This window comes from Saccopteryx leptura, chromosome X (genome assembly GCF_036850995.1).
Source record: "Saccopteryx leptura isolate mSacLep1 chromosome X, mSacLep1_pri_phased_curated, whole genome shotgun sequence".
Taxonomy (NCBI): Eukaryota; Metazoa; Chordata; class Mammalia; order Chiroptera; family Emballonuridae; genus Saccopteryx; species Saccopteryx leptura.
This window is the reverse complement of record NC_089516.1, coordinates 68,563,962-68,587,784: the sequence shown is the minus strand read 5'-3', so window position 1 is coordinate 68,587,784 and position 23,823 is coordinate 68,563,962. Positions and strand designations below refer to the sequence as shown.

The window sequence follows — 23,823 nt, the reverse complement described above, 5'->3', positions numbered from 1 at the left end:
GACCTCTCTCTCCAGCCCAACCTGTTTTCTCCCATCCCATTATCTCTCAAGTGACTATAACCACAGAATCTCAGCATTTGTAGATTTCCTTGGGCCCAATAGCTTTCAGACTTCAACCTTCAGCAACTTTCTTCCACCTTTCTTTATATCCATCTACACCCAGCCTGAGGGAACACAATAAGGGGAAACTATTTCCTCGTGCAGATTCCCCTAGTCTTCTAGAATTGTATCTTTTTTTCTATGATACTGCCCCATACCCACCTGAAAGCCTCTTATCTCCTTTAGCTACTAATTGCCATTTTGGATCAATGTGCAGTCAGGCTCCAGGGAAGGCAGAGAAGGAAAACCAAACACAGTAGATTATTAAAGCATAATGAGTCCGAACAAGAAAATCTGGGTAATGGCCAGCCCAGCCCATTACTGTTGGATCAGTCTGTTCTTAATACTTTTAGAGCAGATGTAAATGCCACTCATAACATTAGTCACTCCAGTGGAGAACCGATGACCCTGTGGCAGAGCAAGGCCTAACAAGCACTGTTTCTCCAAGCCCAAGAGGATGCCATCAGAATGCAACCTTTTCTCTCCCATAAGACAGAGGAAAACAGTTAAGAAGGACCCCAAACGCATATGGTATAGGGCCCCAGTGTGAACTGATTCTGTACTTTCATCTCAGAAGTTCAGACAGCGTGTGGGGCTCCTCACCCCATGTCCCTCCTGGAAACTTTTCCCACCCACACTAGAACATGGATGATGCTGACCTGGACTGATTCCTTCCATGCCAGCCTCACCATGAACCTTTGGAAGGCAGGACCATGAGCTTTCATCATTGCCTCTCTGACTGCATAGCACTGCGCCCAAATAAATAAACAAACACATGCAAGTATATGTTTCCCCCTCCCAGTCCCCAGCAGAAAGCCAGAGTCCCACTGTAGAAGCTGCACAAATGCCCTTTCCGAAGCCTGGCCTGGAAACAGGCAGTAACATCAAAGGAAGGCAGGAAATTAGGCTTGGATAATTTTGTTCCTCTCTGAATGAAAGGTTCTTAGATAACAAAGAGGGGAAGGTAGTTAAAACCACTTGAGAATGTGGTACCCAAGAAGTCTAAGTTCAAGCCCATCTCTATATCTTACAATCTGGTGGCTAGACAACTTATTTCACTTTTCTGAGCCTCAGTTTCTCCATCTATGAAGGAAGAACAAAACCTATCTCACAGGCCTATCACAATGATTATCTACAGTAGAAGAGAAAGTACCCAGTTCCATGTCTGGAATAGAAAAGGGCCCTGGATGAGATTACATCAGCAATCACTACCGATCTTATGGTAAAAGTTGACTTACATGGAACACAGCAATTTAACATGCACCATGCTTTTGCTATCTTTAATTGCTAAACAAACAAATAAATAAATAAATAATTGGACACTAGCAAGTTCACTCAAGTGTTGGATCAATGCAAGGGCTGAAGGTCGAGGACAGGATAGTGGCATAGTTGGATCACTAAACAAGGATTCCTGTGCACCGTCCCTCAGGGTGACTGAGAAAATTCTGAACAATGCAAGTGAAATGGAGTGACAACTGCAGGGTGCAGAGTGGGTATGCCAAGATAACAGCGTCCTCATTCTGACACTGCCACTTGGGCTGTTGGCCAGCATCTGGGACTGACAAATATCAGTTACAGCTCAGAGTCAGACCTTTTTTAGCTTTGGCTTAATTGATATCTGCTCTTATGTCTGGAATCTATTACTGGAGTGGCAGCCAAAATGAAGGAAGGGAGGGAGTTGGAGGTGGGAGTGGGCAAAGTTCAGAGATAGAATGCCAGAGGTTTGATTAAATTTCCACCAAGGCTAGAACTTCTGCCTCAGCTGTACATTCTGTAGCCGAGGCTGGAGGCATATAGGGCTTTGAAAAAAGCTGGATCATACTAGCTTGTTTCTAACTAATTTGAGGCAGAAAGCAAAGCCAGGCAATGCTGTGGCAGAAACTTAGATTGCCTGGCTGACACTGGATAGCCAGATCAGTTACATTCACAGAAACCATTAGATCAGAGCAGCAGTCACCAGTAGTGTGTGCCGGGCTGCCCAGGAAGGGGACAGGGGATGCTGCTGGATTTGACTTCACAGCAGGGGATGGCAAAGGGGGATCTGATATGGAGGGCCAGTTACTGTGTGTGCTGACTTGATAGGATCTGGCTGACCTTAAGGCTTGGCGACAGGCAAGATCAACTTCACTGTGATGAACATAAGCTAAGTTACACAACTCTTTACCAGATTGATGTGAAGGTCAATATATGAACTTATAAATTGAAGCAGATGTCTACATAGATGCCTGGCCTTACTTGGCTACATCCCAGAAGAGGCAAGTCTTACAAGGGGAAGGACAAGGGGAGGGAATTAATAACATATTTTGAGTATTGATTCATGACAGAAATTTTATTTGTTATTCATTTTTAACCCTAGCAATAATTCTGTGGAGTGAGTTGTTTCTCCAACTTACAGGCATAGGAACCAAGATGCAAAGAGGTTAAATAACTAGAATTGACAGATGCGTCCAATTGCGAAGCCAGAACACGCAGAACCAGTCTTACCAGACTCCCAGAGAAGAGCTCGCTCTGAATTGTGCCCTGAGACAACATCATCACCCCACACTGAGTCTGTCACATGTCACAATCCATGGGAGGAAATCCTTCCTAGAAACATTCTCTGGCCTCAACAGAAGAGTTGTGCTTTACTTAAACAACAAGCTGTTCTTGTTACCTTAAGAACTTAGAATTTTAGAACCATCTTTTTGTTTCCTCTAGAAAGTTTGGAGCCCAATACTCCAGCAAAGGTGTCAGGCTCCACGGCAAACATTTTACATGCCAACTCCACTTTTTCCACCTTCCAACTATATAGCTTTTCCCCTCCCTTGGCCTCAACTTTTCTTACCTCTACTCTACTCTAGAATCGAAGGCAGAGGTCAACAAACTTTTCCTGTCGAGTATCAGAGTCTCTGTTGCCACTACTCAACTCTGCTATTATAGTGTGAAAGCAGCTCTAGGCAGTGTGTAAACCAAGGAGCATGTGTATGTGGACTTGGAAATTTGAATTTCATAAAATTTTCATGTATCATGACATATTATTTTTCTATTGAATTTTTCAACTACTTTAGGCCATAGTTAGCTAAGCCCTGATATGCACCTCAAGCGGGCAAGGACCTTGTTTGTGTTATTCACTCTAACATACTCAACATGTAGAATGGGGCCAGGCACACAGAGTAAGTATTCAATAATTATTTGTTTAGTAAATCAATTATTCTTACTATTTTAAGTTCTTATATTTTTCTATCTATATTATTAAATGCCTTAAATTAGTTTTGGAACATGACAGGTATAAAACATAAGATACATTTTCAGACGGTTACCTAGCTAGAAAGTAAAAGAATCAGGGTTTGGATCTAAGCCTATGTGATATACAAGCCCACATTTGGTCCATTACACCAACTATCTTCAAAGATTCTAGCCTGACCAAGTGGTGGCGCAGTGGATAGAGCGTCGGACTGGGATGCGGAAGGACCCAGGTTCGAGACCCCGAGGTCGCCAGCTTGAGCGTGGGCTCATCTGGCTTGAGCAAAGAGCTCGCCAGCTTGGACCCAAGGTCGCTGGCTCCAGCAGGGGGTTACTCGGTCTGCTGAAGGCCCACAGTCAGGGCACATGTGAGAAAGCAATCAATGAACAACTAAGAAGTCGCAATGCGCAACGAGAAACTGATGATTGATGCTTCTCATCTCTCTCTGTTCCTGTCTGTCTGTCCCTGTCTATCTCTGCCTCTGTAAAAAAAAAAAAAAAAAAAAAAATTCTATTCTCCTCAAATTCCCAGGGATTAGCCCAACCCTCCTTCCTTGAATCTCACAATTAGCAGCTAATTAAATCTGCAGAAGCTGGCCACATCTAAAAAGTTCAGTTGTGCAGAAGTTTTGCCTCTTTGTCCATATTTCTATAAAAGTGGAGAATGAGAATAAGAAAACAATAGTTTATAGAGTCCAAGCTTTTTACAAAAGAAGTGTGCCTTATTGGAAAAACAAACAAACAAAAATCCACAGAGGCTTCGGTGCCTTATCAGGCTTCGTATGATTTAGAAGAGCTATGCCAGTTAGTAGCCCTTAGCAAGTCACTAATCACAAGTAGCTGCAGATTTCTAGTAATAAAGAAAAAGTAATGATAATACATTCTTCACAGTAAGTTTGTGAGGATCAAAAATAGCATGCCAGCCTGACCAGATAGTGGCACAGTAAACAGAGAATTAGACTGGAACGTGGAGAACTCAGGTTCAAAACCCCAAGGTCACTGGCTTGAGCGTGGGCTCATCTGGCTTGAGCATGGGATCATAGACATGACCCCATGGTCACTGACTTGAGCCCAAAAGTTGCTGGCTTGAAGCCCAAATTTGCTGGCTTGAGTCTAAGGTCACTGGCTTGAGCAAGGGATCACTCGCTCTGCTGTAGCCCCCCGGTCAAGGCATTAATCAGAAAGCAATCAATGAAGAACTAAGAAGACAAAGGAGGTACAACGAAAAATTGATGCTTCTCATCTCTCTCCCTTCCTGTTTGTCCCTATCTGTTCTTATCTGTCCCTCTCTCTGTCTCTGCCACACACACACACACACAAAAATAGCATGTCAGTACCTAGTACAATGCCAGGTCCATAAAAGATATTTAGTAAATGGCAACAGTAGCAGTAATAATTTTAATAAATAATATCATTATTATTAATTTAGTTCACAAATAATGACTGCCTACTATATGAGAGTTAGGCATTTTTCTAAGCACTTGGGATACAGAGGTAAATAAAACAGGCTAAAACCCCCTACCCTCACAGAGCTTACATTCTAGTAATTACTGTGAATGGTTTTATGTTCTTATTTACCACACCAAATTAGTGATACTAAAGTGAAGCTGATTTCTACTTAAACATCACCAACTTCAGAAAAATCTCAAGGTGCAAAGTACTTGGGTTCAGTTCTGGTTTCCATGGGATTGCCAAGCACTTACCCTCCTTGTGATGAGCCAGAGGCCGAGGAGCTGGTCTCTTTATGTGGAAAGAGGGGGCCTTGGTGGGCCCAGAGCCTGGCACAGGTCCATTGGTGGCCTTCGGTATGGCCTTGGTCCCTCCATCCTGCAATTTAGACACCAATTTCCCGACATCCACCTCGGGGCAGGACTCCAGTTTGCCATCGGAAACAAGTCTGCTTGGGGACTTCCTCCCAGGATCAGCTTCCACACTCTTCTGAAGAGGCATGCTGGGGTACTGTGGTAGTTTAGGGGGTTCTATACTGTTGGTGATAGTGCCATTAGGTGTTTGATTTTGGATTCCATCTAGGAAAAGTTTGCACAAAGAGGGAAAATTAATGATAATCTTTATAACTTTTTCATTTTATGCATGAATACATGGTATTGAGATATTATATGCATTTTCAAAGGAGCTATTATTGTGGACCAAGTCAACAATATCCCACAAAATCAGTCTCTATGCACCTGCATTCATATGGAATCACAAGTCACATCAAAGAAGGATTTCAATTCAAGATCTGAGTATGATTTTCACCAGTACAATTCAGTCAAACCACAATATATCAAAATGCTTTATTCAAAGAGATATGTAATTCAAAAGGAACTTAAAAGAGTCTCCAGTCAATTGTATATTCTATTAATTTAAAAAACATATCAGTTATAGGCCCTGGCTGGTTGGCTCAGCAGTAGAGTGTTGGCCCAGAGTGTAGAAGTCCTGGTTTCGATTCTTGGCCAGGGCACACAGGAGAAGCATCCATCTGCTTCTCCACCCTTTCCCTTCTCCTTTCTTTCTATCTCTCTCTTCCCTTCCTGCAGCTAAGGCTCCATTGGAGTAAAGTTGGCCCAGGCACTGAGGACAGCTCCATGGTCTCTGCCTCAGGTGCTAGAATGGCTCCGGTCACAACGAAGCAATGCCCCAGATGGGCAGAGCATCGACCCCTAGTGGGCATGCCGGGTGGATTCTGGTCCAGCTCATGCAGGAAGGAGTCTGTCTGTCTGTCTGCCTCCCCGCTTCTCACTTCAGAAAAATACAAAAAATAAAAGAAAAAAATATATATCAGTTACTCTTTAACTATTTCTTTTGCCCTTTTAAACTCATTGCTGGATCCAGTTTGCTAATATTTTTCTGAGAATTTTAACATCTATGTTCATCAGGAATATCAGTCTATTTTGCTGAGAATTTTAATATCTATGTTCATCAGGAATATTGGTCTATAATTTATTTTCCTTTATAACCAGATAAATAGTGTATTTATCTGGTTTTGGAATTAGAATAGTGCTGGCCTTGTAAAATAAGCTTGAGAGTCTTCCCTTCTCTTGAATTTTTTGGAATATTGGAGAAGAATAGATGTTAGTTCTTTCAGTGTGTGGTAAAGTTCACCAGCAAAGCCAGAGGGTTTAGGACTTCTGTGTGCTAGGAGTTTTTGATTGACTGCTTCAACTTCACTAGCTGTAACTGGTCTATTCAGATTCTAATTCTTCCTGATTCAGTTGTGGAAGATTTTATGTTTCTAGGAATTTATCCATTTCATCCAGTGTCCAATTTGCTGGCATATAGTTTTTCATAATATTTTCTTACAATCCTTTGTATTTCCTTGGTGTCTTGTTACTGCTCTTTCATCTTTGATTTTATTTATTTGGGTCCTCTTTTTTTGTTGGTGAGTCTGGTTAAAGGTTTGTCAATCTTGTTTATCTTTTCAAAGGACCAGCTCTTGGTTTCCTTGATCTATTGCCCTCCACAGTAATTTGTAAAGATCTCTCAAATTTCAAGTTAATAAACTTAACAGAAATAACCTTCTTTCTCAATCTTCATTAAAAATAACAGCAACTAGCCATTTTATGTTCTTCTAGCTTTTGTAGTCTACAATTCTTTGTGACAATAGTACATGCTTTTCAGTTGTTCTGAGTCTTAATTACTTCAAGCTTTGAGACTATATTAAGAGCCAGGGATATTCTCGCTAGAAAAATTAACATACACACATACATGCAAACTTTTGAAAATTAATTTTAAGAAATTAATGTAGTCCCCTGATACTGTTAATGATTCCTTGATTGAGAACTCCTTGTATAAGGAGATTGCCACCTTCTTCAGTCATAAAAAAACTGGATCAGAGTACAGTGGTTAAGAACAGAAATTCTGGTCAGTTATATGAGACCTGGTAGTCATGGCAACCAGTTGCAATACATGGATCTGATTTGGATCCTGATTTTTAAAAACACGAAATACGAGAGAATAGAAATTTGTATACTAATTAGATAGGTAGTAATCTTAAAGAATTACTTATTTCTTTCAGGCATAAGAATGGCATTGTGATTTTGGCTTAAAAGAGTGATAATCTTTTAGAAGCATGAAACATTTATGGGTGAAATGACATGACATCAGAGCTGGACAGTATGTAGGGGTCTAGATGGAGCATGCCTGGGTAAGTGGTGGTAATAGGTACATGGTGAGTATGTCATACTTTTTTTTCAACTTTTGTATATGTTTGAAACTCTCCATAACAAAGTGTTAAAAGAAATGCAGGCTCTTGTGCTAGCTGCCCAGGTCTGAACCTTAGTTCTGCTTCTTACCAACTGTAGGATCTTGGGCAAATTCATAATCTCTCTGTACCTCAAATTTTCTCCATAGCAAAATGGAAATAATAGCAATACCTACATCTTCAGGTTGTGGCAAGTTTCCAGATATGAGATCGTATACTTGTTTCAGTGCCTGGTATGTACTATACACTTAATAATTTTAGTTATTATTTATACTATTATGCTCCAAGTGAGCAGGGAAGGAAGAGTTTCTATGTGGGAAGAAGGGCTACATCTTGCTGCAAAGATCTTTTCCCTCTGAGTTTCCTTCTCCTTGGGAACCTGTCACCAAACACTGCCACCATCATCACAGGGGTCAGGACCAAGAGGAGTTCCACTTTAGTTCCCGTACTCTGGTCCCAGGGGAGATATGTGGTCCTGCTTTTCTTAACCAATAATATAATTGCTATCGGACTAGAGCCGCCCGACAACAACAACAACTAAATTAACAAAGGCTCACAAATAAACCTAGAAGTGCCGTGTAACTCAATCAAGTGTTTCCAGGACATGCCTGTGGCAGAGGCCACCTTTAAACCTCTAGCACTGAGGAGTAACTGCAAGCACATTCACCCTCTTTCAACACAAACAGTTGAACAGTGACATGAATTCCTTCATCCACGTGCTTTAGGCCCAACATCTCAGTTACACATTTCCATCTGAATGCTTTCTTCTTCTGGTGGAGAGACCCTAGCAAATCCCATCCCTGCTCTCCTTTAGGGGACACAACAGGGGTTAGCTATGCCTTATAGGCCTTGACAGTATCAGCACCATCTCAATCTATTTACACAGTGTCAGAGAGGCCACAACCTTCTATGTGGGGAAAGATCTTTCCCTAGCTGCTGGAGAAGGGGGATGGATGACATCAGCAATGGGAACTTTGAAAATAGGCCCTTCTGCCAGGATGACCATTTCTAGGTTCTGAGATTTGGTGAATAATAAAGATAAAATGGTAATGATAATAATAATGACAGTGATAATAATGGTAATAATAACAGATAGCATTATTTGAGTACTTTCTCTGTGGTAGGCCCTGTTCTAATTACTTTACATGGTTTGTCTCATGTAATCTTCCAAACTAGTCTATGAAGTAGTGAGCTCTCATTAGTCCTATTTTATAGATAAGGAATCTAAGGCACTGAAAAGATCAGTGTTACAAAACCAGTGTGGCAGAACTAGCTTTTGAAGCTTGAAGTCTGTTTCCAGAATCCACACTTTCTTTTTTCTTTTATTTTTATATTTTAGATTTAATTTATTCATTTTCAGACAGAGAGAAGAGAGAGAAAAAAACAGAGAGGGGGGGAGGGAGGGAGAGGAACAGGAAGCATCTACTCCCATATGTGCCTAGACCAGGTAAGCCTGGTGTTTCAAACTAGTGACCTCAGAATTCTAGGTTGAGGCCACAATCTTTCTGAAGAGACAGTTCAGTGGTCCTTCACAGAATGAGTTCAGTATCATCCCCTTTTCCTAACCAGACATTGGCTTCCAAAGGAAAACCTCACGGGCTAACTTCAGAAATGACAGAGAACTGGGAGTGAATCCTAATCAGATAGGGAAGCCAGGCAAATAGGCCAGGAGCCAATGGGAGCCTCTCCTCCGTGTGCGGGTAAGTGGTAGGAGGAACTTTGAGGGCTGCCCACTAGTCCAGAAAGAAAAATAAGTCAATTATTATAATACAAGTAGGATAAAAAATAAGTGTCATGAGGAAGACAGGCTAATTCTGTCTGATAGACTGGAGGGGCTCTTATAAAACAGGTCACATTTAAACTGGTACTTGAAGGATTACAATAGGTGGAAAAAGGTAAAACGGAATTTCACACAGAAGATAACTTGGAGTGAAAGATCATGGTTTGTCTAAGAAAATGTAAAATCAAAATTTAAAATTTAGTGTGGCTGGATCACAGAAGTCCATTTTAAATGAAAAAGGTGGGTAGCAGGAAATAAGGTTGTTAGGGTGGCTTGGGGCCATATCATGAAGGCATGAATGCTGTGTTCAAGAAGATGAACTTTGTCACTGGGGTGCAATGATATCATGCATTTTTTCTCTTCCTGTGTCTTGTATATTCCACTTAGCATAATGTCTTCCAGGTTCATCCATATTGTTGCAAATGGCAGGATGTCCTTCCTTTTAAGGCTCAACGTCACATTTTCTTTATCTATTCATCTGTCGAAAGACACTGAAGCTGTTTTCTTTCTTCTTTTAGTTTCTTTCCTTTTCTGTATATTTATTTGCATTGAATGAGAAAGATATATAGCGTTGGTATAGTGTTAAATGAATAAAAAGGAAGCTAAAGAACATAATACAAATTGAGTGTATGGGAGTAAAACCTTGGGTCAGACTGCTGTGGCTCAAATCTGAACCAAAGCTGTGCTGATTTCATGGCTTGTTATCTTTTGAAAGACAGACATCTAAGTAGGAGTGGACCCATACGCATTGAGTCCTCATCACTTCCTATGTCAGCTAGGTATACTGAGATCCATTTTATAGTGAAGGCATTGGAGGCTACCAGAGGGTGAGTAATTTGCCCAGTTTCTACAGTTACTAAATGGCAGCACAGCAGTTTGCATTCATCTTATTCCAAAGCTCATTTGTGTGCCTTAATATTGTACTTCTTGTAAGCTGGCTGAACACTGCTCTGAGAAGGAACCAATCTTTCTTCTCATGGTTCTTTACCAGTAGTATTTCATCATTTCCCCCTAAAACTTGTTACTTCACTTGTATATAGCATTTTAGTGAGTCCTCCAACCATCATCATGGACTCCTTCACATCCCTTATAAGCTCTGTCCCCCACCTCCTTAACCTCTCCTGAATCTGTCTAGGCTATTGTTGCTCCAGTTTAGATCTTGCCAATCAGCAGTCCCCTCTCTGGTCTCTCTACCTCTAGTTTCTCTAATCCTCTCTGCTTTTCATAATGAACTTAAAGGGATATTCTAAAAACATATACAATAATGCATGTCCCTGCAAAAAAAAAAAAGTTATGATCCTCTGCACCCTAATAATAATGTTCATATTCTTAAACATGACATTCATGGCCTTCATGGTATAGGCCCAACTCACCCTAACGACCTCATCTCCTGCTACCCATACTTTTCATCTAAAATTGGTTTCTGTAACATTGATACGTAAAGACACATGCAGCCCATGTTCATTGCAGCATTGTTCACAGTGGCCAGGACATGGAAACAACCAAAAAGCCCGTCAATAGATGATTGGATAAAGAAGATGTGGCACATATACACAATGGAATACTACTCAGCCATAAGAAATGATGACATCGGATCATTTACAGCAAAATGGTGAGATCTTGATAACATTATACGAAGTGAAATAAGTAAATCAGAAAAAACAAGGAACTGCATTATTCCATACGTAGGTGGGACATAAAATTGAAACTAAGAGACATTGATAAGAGTGTGGTGGTTACGGGGGGAAGGGGGAGAGGGAGAGGGAAAGGGGGAGGGGGAGGGGCACAAAGAAAACTAGATAGAAGGTGACAGAGGACAATCTGACTTTGGGTGATGGGTATGCAACAAATTGTGCGACAAGATAACCTGGACTTGTTATCTTTGAATATATGTATCCTGATTTATTGATGTCGCCCCATTAAAAAATAAAATTATTAAAATTAAAATTGGTTTCTGTAATCCAGCCACACTAAACTTTCAATTTTGATTTTATATTTTCTTAGAAACAGGAGTTGGTAAAGATGTGGAGAAACTGTAACATTCATCCATTATTGATGGGAAAGCAAAATGGTGAAAAGCCCTCAGCCCACACAGGGACAAAGAGAATCCCAGAATGGGAAGTGACAAGCCCAAGTCATTCAGCAAGCTGGTGACCAAGATGAAATTAGACCTTAGGTTATTGACACTCAGTTCATTTATTTATTACACATATTTATTGTGTAATAAATGCCAGATGCTGTGTTGGTACTACAAATGGAGTGAAAAATTTTCTTCTGGCAAAGAGAATATATTCTCTGGTGTATATTTGGAGAGATTATAAATAAACCAACAAATTAATTTATCCAGTAAAAATGAGATTATAAAACAGCAGAGTAGACATTCAATGTTTCCACTTTCTCCTGACTGCCACCTCCCTTGCTCTATGAAGGAGGTGATCCCTTAAGTTGGGCAATCCCTTTGTTTTCATTACTCCTTATTCAGCCATTTATTTATTCTACAAGTATTTACTGAACACATGCAATTTATAGGAATTGTTTTAAGGCAGCGGTTCTCAACCTGTGCGTCATGACCCCGGCAGGGGTCGAACGACCAAAACACAGGGGTTGCCTAAAGCCATAGGAAAATACATATTTATTATACAATACATTTTAAATGTATTTCCAATGGCTTTAGGCGACCCCTGTGTTTTGGTCGTTCGACCCCTGCCGGGGCCACGACCCACAGGTTGAGAACTGCTGTTTTAAGGGATGGCAATAAAGTGAAGCTTACATTCTAATGGAGAAGACAGATAAAAAGCATGTGAACAGGCCCTGGCCAGTTGACTCAGTGGTAGAGCATCGGCACAGTGTGTAAAAGTCCTGGGTTTGATTTCCAGACACAGGAAGAGTGCCCATATGCTTCTTCACCCTTCCCCTTCTCTCTACCTCTTTCTTCCCCTCCTGCAACCAAGGCTCTATGGAAGCAAAGTTTGCCCGGGCATTGAGGATGGCTCTGTGGCCTCCGCCGCAGGAGCTACAATGGCTCTAGTTGCAACGGAGCAATGTCCCAGACACATTGCCCCGGGTGGATCCCAGTCAGGCGCGTGCAGGAGTCTGTCTCTCTGTCTCCCCGCTTCTCACTTCAGAAAAATACAAAAAAAAAAAGTCAGCTGTTTCCTTATTGATTTTCTATAGGGTTGATCTATGTATTGTTGAAAATGGGGTACTGAAGTCCACTACTGTTATTTTATTCTATCTATTTCTCTCTTCATTTATGTTAATACTTCCTTTACATACTTATGTGCTTGTCCATATTTAGTAAGTTTTCTGTCATTATATCTTTTTTTTTTTTTTTACAGGGACAGAGAGAGTCAGAGAGAGGGTATAGATAGGGACAGACAGGAACGGAGAGAGATGAGAAGCATCAATCATTAGTTTTTCGTTGTGTGTTGTGACACCTTAGTTGTTCATTGATTGCTTTCTCATATGTGCCTTGACCGCGGGCCTTCAGCAGACGGAGTAACCCCTTGCCTGAGCCAGCGACCTTGGGTCCAAGCTGGTGAGCTTTTTTTTTTTTTTTTTTTTTTTTTTACTCAAGCTAGATGAGCCTGTGCTCAAGCTGGTGACCTCAGGGTCTCAAACCTGGGCCCTCCGCATCCCAGTCCAATGCTCTATCCATTGCGCCACTGCCTGTTCAGGCTTTCATTATATCTTTAAATAAACTTTCTCCCCTAATTCTCTTTCTTTGCACTTTCTAGAACCCCCATGATATGTATATTACTGTGTTAGATAATGTCACATAAGTCTCTTAAGTTTTCTTTACTTTTAATAATGTCACATAAGTCTCTTAGGTTTACTTTACTTTTTATCAATCTTTTTTTTTTCTTTTTGTTCCTCTGACTGGACAATTTCAAATGATCTGTCTTTATGCACACTAATTCTTTTTTTCTGCTTGATCAAGTTTGAGTTGAAGCTCTCTATTGAATTTTTCAGTTTGGTCATTGTGTTCTTTGGTTCCAGGATTTGGGTTTGGTTCTTTCCTATGATTTCTATCACTTTCTTGAACTTCTCATGTATTGTTCGCTAAATTTTGTTTAGCTGTCCATCTGTGCTCTCCTGTAGCTCTATGAGCATCATGAATACAATTATTTGGAATTCCTTGTAAGACAGTTCATAGATTTTGTTTCAACAGGGTTGGTTCCTGGTGCTTTATGTTGTTCCTCTAATGGTGTCATATTTATCTAGTTACTCCTCATCCATGAAACCCTGTTAGTGTTTGCCTATTTGAAGAAATAGGCACATCTTCCAGTCTTTACAGAATGGCTTTGGCAAAGAAAAGCCTTTATCAGTCAGCACACCAGAGATTCTGAGTGGGCTATTTGATGGGCTCCACAGGTGGGCTTAGTGCTAGAGTACTTAGGTTGGACCAATGTCTAGGTCAGTTGGTGGGCAAGCTTGCTGCCTGAGGTCATGGGGCTGTCTTGGCATTGGGGTAGACCTAGAGGTTCGGTCCATAGGAGGACATCCTGGAGGCACATTCTGTAGTTCCATCATGGAGACTAGAGAAATGATGGCTTTCCTGGAACCTGGGGCCAGAAACCTAGCCTGACACTGTGGTAGGCTTGCAGTCTGGGCCTGCAGGGAATTACCTGGTTCTGACGCAGGCCTGGAGCCTGGGTCTATGGAGGTCACCTGGGAACTTGGGTGACTGAGGAAATGGTTGGTGCTGAGGTTCACTGGGGTAGGCCTGGCACTAGGGTCCAGAATGAAGTTGGGTACTTACTTCACTCTCCTCCCCTCATGTAGAGGATAATTTCCTTAAACTGCATTGTATGATCTTGGGGAAGGAGTGACATGGGTAATACAAAAATATTCTTCCTACCATATGCAATGGACTTTTTCTTATTTATAATCTCTCAACTGGTTACCATGGCTCTCATGAAGGAATTTCAATGCATGGATGGTTGTTGTAATGATGTCACTGTGAGGGGACATTGTCTGGAAACAGCTATTTTAGCCATCTTGCTGACATCACTCCTCCATGTTAGCTGAATTTGAAATTAAAGTCTCTGAACATTCAGAAAGCGCAATGCTTACCCATTTCAATGTACTGTTGTACAACTCTAAGAGCACCTTTGATCCTCTACTGGCCTCCTAAGGGATCATGGTGAGTGGCTTTACAGGTTTATACTTGTCGTATCCACTGCCAAAGGACTAATTTGCTCTCTGGGCACAAATTTTTTAAATCTTGCTTTATGTGGCCCAGGAGCCAGGAAAAGTCTACCTTTACATGTAGAAAAAGAGCCACAACTACAATTCTACCTACTTTGTGCCTAATCACTGTTAAGAAGCTATTGATAAATTTTAGCACTGACCTTCACTTTCATCCGTGGGAGCATAGAAAACTGTTCTTTCCCTCAGCAGGCGCTTGGAGATTGTGATTGGCTTGTGCCTTCTTGCTGTCACTCGAGGTGGAGGCACTGGGGGTGTAGCACTTTCCTCAGGTGGACTTGAATATATCTGTAAAGGGAAAATAATTCCAGGAGACAATAAGAAAGATCAAGGTTTTGTCTCCCTAATGTTAGTTAACTCCTTGTTGATGCCCGCTAGCATCACACCTAGAGTTTGCCATAGCAACTCGGAAATGGCTAAAGGAATTGGGGAGATTGTCCTAATCACTTTAGCCACCATAATGTGGTTAGAAGTCTCCTACCGTGCCTGAGGCACAGGACCTGACATTTCTCAGTGTGGAGGAAATAATACAGACAAAAAATCCAACATTAGGACTAGATTTTCCACTTACTTCCTGGGAAACCTTAGTCAAGTTCCCTCCCATCTCTGAGCCTGAGCTTCCTCATCTGTAACATGGAGAGAGCACCATCTACTCAGCAGGGTGCAGGGAGAAGCCAGTGAAAACTCAAATACACTTACATTATATGGGTAGGGGCGGGGTGTGGAGAGAACTAAAAATAACCCACATGCCCTCAATATTTCTGAAAGGGCACACAGAAACTGGTTCTTTTGTTGCCTCAAGAAAGGATTAATCAGTGGCTGAAGAAAGACAGGATTAATCAGTGGCTGAAGAAAGGTTGAAGAAAAACTTATTTTTTACTCCTACATCATTGCACTCTTTTAAAATTTCATGCCATTTATGCATTTCTTATTCAAAAGGGGCGGCAATAACACAGTGTCTGGAAGATGTAAAAAGTGTTTGTTTAATAAAAGAAGAGCTTTGATTAGAATTTTTATATACTGTCTCACATGTCCCTGGAGAGAATGACATTTTGGCCAGAGTGCTCACACCTTGGGAGGACACACATATGTGGTAAGAGAGGGAAGTGACCTGTGTTCAGTGCAATGATGAAATCAAACTCAATAATTACTGCAAACAGAAATGTCAGAGCCTTTTCTTATTTATTCCTTCTCCAACTGGAATTAGAAAAAGACAGTATAACATAGAGATTAAAAAGACAGCTATGAAACTGGACCACTCTCTTATACCATATAAAAAATAAACATAAAAAGATTTAAATTTAAGGCCTAAAACCATAAAACTCCTAAAAGAAAAATAGTAAGTAAACTCTTTGACATCAATCTGAGTATCATCTTTTTTGATGCATCCCCTCAAGCAAAAGAAACAAAAGAAAAAGTAAAACTTCATAAAAGTAAAAAATTTGTCCACAGTGAAGGAAATCTTAAACAAAACAAAAAGACAACACACAGAATAGGAGTATATATTTGCAAATAAGATATCTGATAAGCCTGACCAGGTGGTGGTACAGTGAATAGAGCATCGGACTGGGACATGGAGGACCTAGGTTCAAAACTCCGAGGTCGCCAGCTTGAGCACATGTTCATCTGGTTTGAGCAAGGCTCATCAGCTTGAGCCCAAGGTCACTGGCTTGAGCAAGGGGTCACTTGGTCTGCTGTAGCCCCCCGGTCAAGGCATATATGAGAAAGCAATCAATGACCAAGTGGGATGCCACAACAAAGAATTGGTGCTTCTCATCTCTCTGCCTTCTGGTCTGTCTGTCCCTCTCTCTGTCTCTCTGTCTCTGTCAAAGACACACAAAAAATATGAGAAGGGGTTGATATAAAAAATATAAAAGAAACTCATATCAATAACAAAAAAGTAAACAATCCATTTGAAAAATGGGTAAAGGACATGAAAAGACATTTCTCTAAAGAAGGCATATGGAAGGTCAACAGTCATAATAAAAGATGCTCGGCAGAGAGAAATGGCGCCATGAGGAGCGCTTTTGATACCTCTCCCCAAAATTTCAACAAGTTCTACAACCAGTGACAGAAAAATCTATCCTTGGAGTGTCTGGAAGTCCCACACACTGAACATGAAGGTATGATCAAGCAAAAAAATGACTAAATATATAATCAACCCTGTAGGAAATAAGGACGGAGAATGGAATGCTCTGCCTTCCTCACTAACCTGAGCAAGGGCTGCTTTCACTTGGAACTGAGAGAGAGTGGGGGCTGGGGGTGTGGAGGGAATCAGGCTGAGGTGCAGACATCCAAGCCGAGGAAAGAGTGTGCCCACAGCGACTCAGCCCATGTAAGCTAATGCCCGCGCAGGACCCCGGCAAAGGCTGGCGAGCAGTGGCCTCCATTACCCCTTATATCCTGGTTGGCAAGTGCAGATAGTGTGCGAGAGGCTCCTCCTAGCACCCTGAGAGTGGGCGCCTGTGTTCCCAGACAGAGGAGCAAGGTCAGAGGCTTCTGTGTGGGCTGCGACCAGAGTCTCAGTGTGGTCCCTGCTTCCCCAACAGCACGCGGGGAGTGTGCGAAAGCAAACTTCCCTAAGCCCAAACTTCTCCAGGTGGCCAGGGCACCTCCTCCAGGCTAACAAAGCACATTCCTGGGGAAGAAAAAATATGGAAGCACTAGGGGGAGGGGAGCGCAAGCTGCTTGCAGTCTGTCTCTGGAGCAGATCTGTGGATCCAATTGCAGAAATTAGCTTAACCCACAGTCTGCTCACCTCCCAACTGACTTATGTGGCTCTAATTCACAAGGTCTCTCTCAGATTAGCAATCTAAGACAAGACACGTGATATTTTTTAATGCCTCTTGCTATGCACGTAGGGGTGGGGGCAACTTCCTGTCAGCCGATACAGGGTGAAAAACACATTCCTACAGAACAAACCTCAGAGAACACTGCAGAAGTTAGGCAGGATAGGCTGTAGGCTTTTTAACAAGGAAGAAGCCTGCAGGGAACAATCCCACAGAACGCAAAGGCAAATTTAACTAGATATACCTGGGAACTGAACAGAAGTCAACACACCCCCTACCTGCTTAAGCTGGTGGCTCCGATTGGCAGAGTTTTCATACTCAGGGCTGTATGTTAAAAAGAGGGACTTGGCAGCTTTTAAGACCTCCTGTTCTGCAGGCAGCAACTAGGGCATCTTCTTCCCAGCTAAAACAGGTTACAAAGTACAAAAAGCCTGGGGAGAGTGGTTTCACAGAGTGCTGAGGCATACTGGACATGCCTGGAGGCTCATAAAATGGCACCATGAGAGCAATTGGCTCCCAACCCTGCCTGATTAAACTGGTGGTTCTGACTGACAGAGCCTTACCCAGAGCCCTGCACTGAGTGGGGATAGAGTGGGGATTTGCCAACTCTTTGAGCCCCTTACTCTCCAGGCAGAGGCAGTGGCAACCTCATAGCTGAATCATCAGGTTGCTAATTTAGGAAGGAGAGACTAGGAGAGAGGCTCTGGGAAAACGGACTCTCCCATTGTTGGAGCCTGCAAATGCTAACAAGCCCTGACTACCAACGAGACTGAAACCTAGTATATGACATCATCATAGAGATTCATCAACTGCAAATCTCTACCTAAGTGTGCCACAGAGGCAGAGTCTGGGGTACAGAGCCACTGACCAGGAAGAGAAAGAAGAAAGAAAAAGGAAGAAGAGAACCTCTCAAACTCAAGAAAAATCCACAGAATTTATAACTTTTTCCACTTTTTTTTTGTTTCTGTCATCTTTTTGTCTTTATTATTTTTTCTTCTACCTTGGTTCTTTTATTCTCTGCTTGTCTTACTCTTTTCTCTTCATCTTGAACTACATTACCCATAAGTGTTACATTTCCCATTTTTTTCTTTTCTTCTTCCTTTCTCTCTTTGAGGGTTACACTCCAAAACCCTTAACTCTCTATTCTTTTTTCCCTTTTCCTTCTTTCTCCCTCTTTCTTAGTTTCTTCTTTTCTCCTTTACTTTTCCTCTCATTTGATCCTCACGCATGAACAAATTATTTTATTTGGAACTCAAATTTTTGTGTGTGTGTCATTTTGTGTGCTTTTCACTTCACTTTTTAACTCAATAGCATTCCCTCCAGCCCCAGCTCTCGATTCTATCTAGTTTTTGTTCCACTTAATAAAATAGCATTGTTTTTCTTTTTCTTGTTTCCCTCTTATCCTTTTCATTATATCTCTCAGTTGACCATCATTTACAAGCAAATCATTTTATTCTTGATCCAAATTTTTTTCCTTTTTTGCATTTTGTGTGTCCCTACCTCCTTTTTTTCCCCTTTATCACTTCTCCCCAACTCAGGTCCTCCATTATAGGTAGTTTCTGTTCCATTTAGCACAATATAATTCATAGTTTTTCATGGTATTTTCTCAAAGAGGAAGAGAAAAAAAAGATAAAAAGAAATAATACTTTTTTTACTTTTTATTTTACTTCAATTTTTTACTTTTTACTCTTTATTAATACTCATTAGTGTTATTAACAAAACCACCCTCAGATGCCATTAGGGAAAAGGAAATCAGATATCATGGATACAAAAGACAGAGATGTAGTACAGATAGATGAGGAAAAATCTATGGAGAAAAAATTTAATAGATGGGAAATCTTGGAGTTAAATGACAGAGAATTTAAAATAGAAATCCTAAAAATACTCAGAGGTATACAAGACAACACAGAAAGTCAATTTAGGGTGCTCAAAAAACAACTCAAGGAACACAAAGAATATATTACCAAGGAAATTGAAACTATGAAAACAAATCAAACAGAGATGAAAAACTCAATTCATGAACTGAAAAATGAGGTAACAAGCTTAGCTAATAGAACAGGTCAGATAGAAGATAAGATTAGTAACATAGAAGACAAGGAAGTTGAGGCACAACAGAGAGAAGAATAGAGAGACTCAAAAATTTTAAAAAATGAGACAGCCCTACAGGAATTGTCTGACTTCATCAAAAAGACTAACATAAGAATAATAGGTATATCAGAAGGAGAAGAGAGAGAAAAATGGAATGGAAAATATATTCAAACAAATAATGGACGAGAACTTCCCAAGCCTGTGGAAAGAACTAAAGCCTCAAATTCAAGAAACAAACAGAACACAGAGTTTTCTTAACCCCAACAAACCTACTCCAAGGCACAGCATAATGAAATTGGCACAAACCAATGACAAAGAAAAAATTCTCAAGGCAGCCAGGGAAAAGAAGAATACAACTATAAAAGAAGGCCCATTAGATTATCATCGGGTTTCTCAGCAGAAACTCTACAAGATAGAAGAGAGTGGACCCCAATATTTAAAGTTCTGAAAGAGAGGAACTTCCAGCCAAGAATACTATACCCATCAAGGCTATCCTTCAAATACGAAGGAGAAATAAAAACATTCACAGATACAGAAAAGATGAGGGAATTTATCATCAGAAAACCTCCACTTCAGGAAATACTGAAGGGGGTTTTACAACCAGATACAAACAACAAAACAAAACAAAACCACAAGTAAAAGCTCCACCAAGAACACAATAAAACCAAATTTAAACTGTGACAACAAAAATAAAAGGGGGGGGGGAGAGGACGGAGATTAACAGTAGCAAAGGACAATGGAGTGCAGAAGCGCTCATAAGATAGTGTACTACAATAAACATGATAGGTACCCTTTTCATTATTTAATGGTAACCACCCCTGGAAAAACCACCACAGAAGCACATGACTTAAAAAAGGTAGGAACAGGCCCTGGCCGGTTGGCTCAGCGGTAGAGCGTCGGCCTGGCGTGCGGGGGACCCAGGTTCGATTCCCGGCCAGGGCACATAGGAGAAGCGCCCATTTGCTTCTCCACCCCCCCCTCCTTCCTCTCTGTCTCTCTCTTCCCCTCCCACAGCCGAGGCTCCATTGGAGCAAAGATGGCCCGGGCGCTGGGGATGGCTCCTTGGCCTCTGTCCCAGGCGCTAGAGTGGCTCTGGTCGCGGCAGAGCAACGCCCCGGAGGGTCAGAGCATCGCACCCTGGTGGGCAGAGCGTCGCCCCTGGTGGGCGTGCCGGGTGGATCCCAGTTGGGCGCATGCGGGAGTCTGTCTGACTGTCTCTCCCCGTTTCCAGCTTCAGAAAAATACAAAAAAAAAAAAAAAAGGAAAGTCCAGAAATAAAACCTCATATATATGGTCAAATAATTTTTGATAAAGGGGCCAACAACACACAATGGAGAAAAGAAAGCCTCTTCAACAAATGGTGCTGGGAAAACTGGAAGGCCACATGCAAAAGAATGAAACTCGACTATAGCTTGTCCCCTTGTACTAAAATTAATTCAAAATGGATCAAAGACCTAAATATAATACCTGAAACAATAAAGTACATAGAAGAAGACATAGGTTCTAAATTCATGGACCTTGGTTTTAAAGAGCATTTTATGAATTTGACTCCAAAGGCAAAGGAAGTGAAGACAAAAATAAATAAATGGGACTACTTCAGACTAAGAAGTTTTTGCTCAGCAAAAGAAACTAACAAAAGTATAAACAGACAGCCAACTAAATGGGAGATAATATTTTCAAACAACAGCTCAGATAAGGGCCTAATATCCAAAATATAAAAAGAACTAAAAAAACTCAACAGCAAACAAACAAACAACCCAATAAAAAAATGGGAAGAGGACATGAACAGACACTTCTCCCAGGAAGAAATACAAATGGCCAACAGATATATGAAAAGATGCTCATCTTCATTAGTTATTAGAAAAATGCAAATCAAAACTACAGTGAGATAACACCTCACACCTGCTAGATTAGCTATTATCAACAAGACAGGTAATAATAAGTGTTGGAGAAGCTGTGGAGAAAAAGGAACCCTCATCCACTGTTGGTGGGAATGTAAAGTAGTACAACCATTATGGAAGAAAGTATGGTGGTTCCTCAAAAAACTGAAAATGGAGCTACCATATGACCCAGCAATCCGTCTTCTGGGTATATACCCCCAAAACTCAGAGACATTGATACGTAAAGACACATGCAGCCCCATGTTCATTGCAGCATTGTTCACAGTGGCCAAGGCATGGAAACAACCAAAAAGCCCATCAATAGATGACTGGATAAAGAAGATGTGGTACATATATACTATGGAATACTACTCAGCCATAAGAAATGATGACATAGGATCATTTACAACTAAATGAATGGATTTTGATAACATTATATGGAGTGAAATAAATAAATCAGAAAAAAACTAAGAACTGCATGATTCCATACATGGGTGGGACATAAAAACAAGACTAAGAGACATGGACAAGGGTGTGGTGGTTGGGAGGGGTAGGAGAGGGAGCAAGAGGGGGAGGGGGAGCGGGTGGGGCACAAAGAAAACCAGATAGAAGGTGAGGAAGGACAATCTGTGTTTGGGTGATGGGTATGCAACATAATTGAATGACAAGATAACCTGAAGATGTTTTCTTTGAACATATATACCCTGATTTATTGATGTCACCGTATTAAAATTAATAAAAATTTATAAAAAAAGAAGATGATCGGCATTACGAATAATAGGGAAATGCAAATCAAAATCACAATGATCCCTAGCTGGATAACTCAGTTGGTGGGAACATCATCCCCAAGCACAGAGATTACCAGTTCAACCCCAGTCACGGCACATACAGAAACAGATTGGTGCTTCTCTCTCTCTCTCTCTCTCTGTCTCTCTTTCTCTGTCTCTCTCATATTCTCTCCCTCCCTTCCTACCTCTCATGCTAAAATCAATAGATAAAATTAAAACACACACACAATGCGATATCACCTCACTCTAGACAAAACGGCTATTATCAAAAAGTCAACAAATAACATGCTGGCGATGATGTGGAGGAAAGGGAACACTTGTGCACTGTTGATGGAACTGTGAACTGTTGCAGCCACTATAGAAACCAGAAAAAGATTCCTCAAAAAAACTAAAAATAGAACTATTACACCACCCAGCAATTCTACTTCTGAATATTTATTTAAAGAAAACAAAAACACACATGCTATGTTCACTGCAGCATTACTTACAGTAACCAAGGTATGGAAGAAACCTAGGTGTTTGGATAAAAAAAGATGTGGTATATACACAATAGAATATCACATAGCAATAAAAAGAATAAAATCTTGCCATTTGGGACAACATGGATGGACCTAGAGGGTGATATACTACATGAAATAACTCAGGTAGAAAAAGAGAACTACTGTATGGTTTCACTTATATGTGGAATCAAAAAAATAAAACAAATAAATCAAAAATAAAACAGACATAGAAACAGAGAGACCAAAGAGATGACTACCAGAAGAGAGGGTGTGAGGTGATGGGTGAAAAGGAGAATGCGAATATAGTCAACAAATATTGTGATGTCTGTATGGTGGCAAATTATTACTAGAATTAGTTGGGTGACCACATAGTAAGTTACAAACATGTCAAATCATTACATTGTATACCTGAAATTGATTTAAGTAATAAAAGACTGTATACCAACTATACTTAAATAAAGAAAAAGTGAGCTTTGAGTCAGAATAAGTTGTGTTGAAGCTTTGCCACTTCCTAGCTAAACAATGTTGGGTGAGGTGCTTATTAAACAATGTTGGGTGAGGTGCTTATTAAACTACATGAGCTTCCATCTTGAGGCTCAATTTGCATTTCCCAAACCTCAGTTGTAAAATGAGGACAATGACACCACCCAGCTCAGAAAGTTGTGCAGATTGAGAAAATGCATGTAGAGAGCCTAGTCTAGAGCATATTAGATGCTCAGCAAATGGTAACTATTCTATTAGAAATCCTAACAAGGATTTAAAAATCCATGTTTCCTTAGAGGAAGAGGGAGGGACAGAGAAGATGAAGAAAGAGAGTGGAGGAAGTAGAGGAGGAAGGGAGGTTGATCTCTGAGCAATAAGATGGTAAGGGGTGAAGTGGTTACCTGCTATGCAAATCAGAGATTGTGGATTTAATACCTAATGTTTCTCCAAGGTCTCTTCCAGATTAAATGATTTTATTTTCCTCCTCCATTATATAAATTATTCACCTCTCATTAACAAACCTCTTTCCTCACAGCCTGCTGTTCTTCAAGGAGCTACCCAACCCCCAAGATGGGCTCACCAACTTCTAGGGTTAGTACTGAGAGCTGCTACTTTCATCTGGAAAGAGTGCAGTCTACAGCCCTTGTCTCCCCGAAGTAACTGAGACATTGTTTGGGAGCCTTTGAGACCAGTTTTGCCAATGTGCCAATAGGCAGGACTCAGGGAAGATGCTCAGTAGGCTTCAAATCATACACTCTCTAAACCCCAAAAACAGAGGGGGC

The 23,823-nt window shown here is 40.9% G+C and overlaps 1 protein-coding gene across 1 annotated transcript in view; it reads right to left on the bottom strand.

Annotated features, from left to right (window-relative positions):
• OPHN1 (oligophrenin 1) overlaps window positions 1-23,823 on the bottom strand; it is a 336,244-nt gene that overhangs the window by 17,035 nt on the left and 295,386 nt on the right. The window contains exons 20-21 of the mRNA XM_066356302.1: window positions 14,657-14,801; window positions 5,025-5,348 (exon numbers count right to left, since the gene is read on the bottom strand). Of these exons, the coding sequence (XP_066212399.1) occupies window positions 5,025-5,348; window positions 14,657-14,801 (469 nt within the window). The remainder of the gene's footprint in view (window positions 1-5,024; window positions 5,349-14,656; window positions 14,802-23,823) is intronic.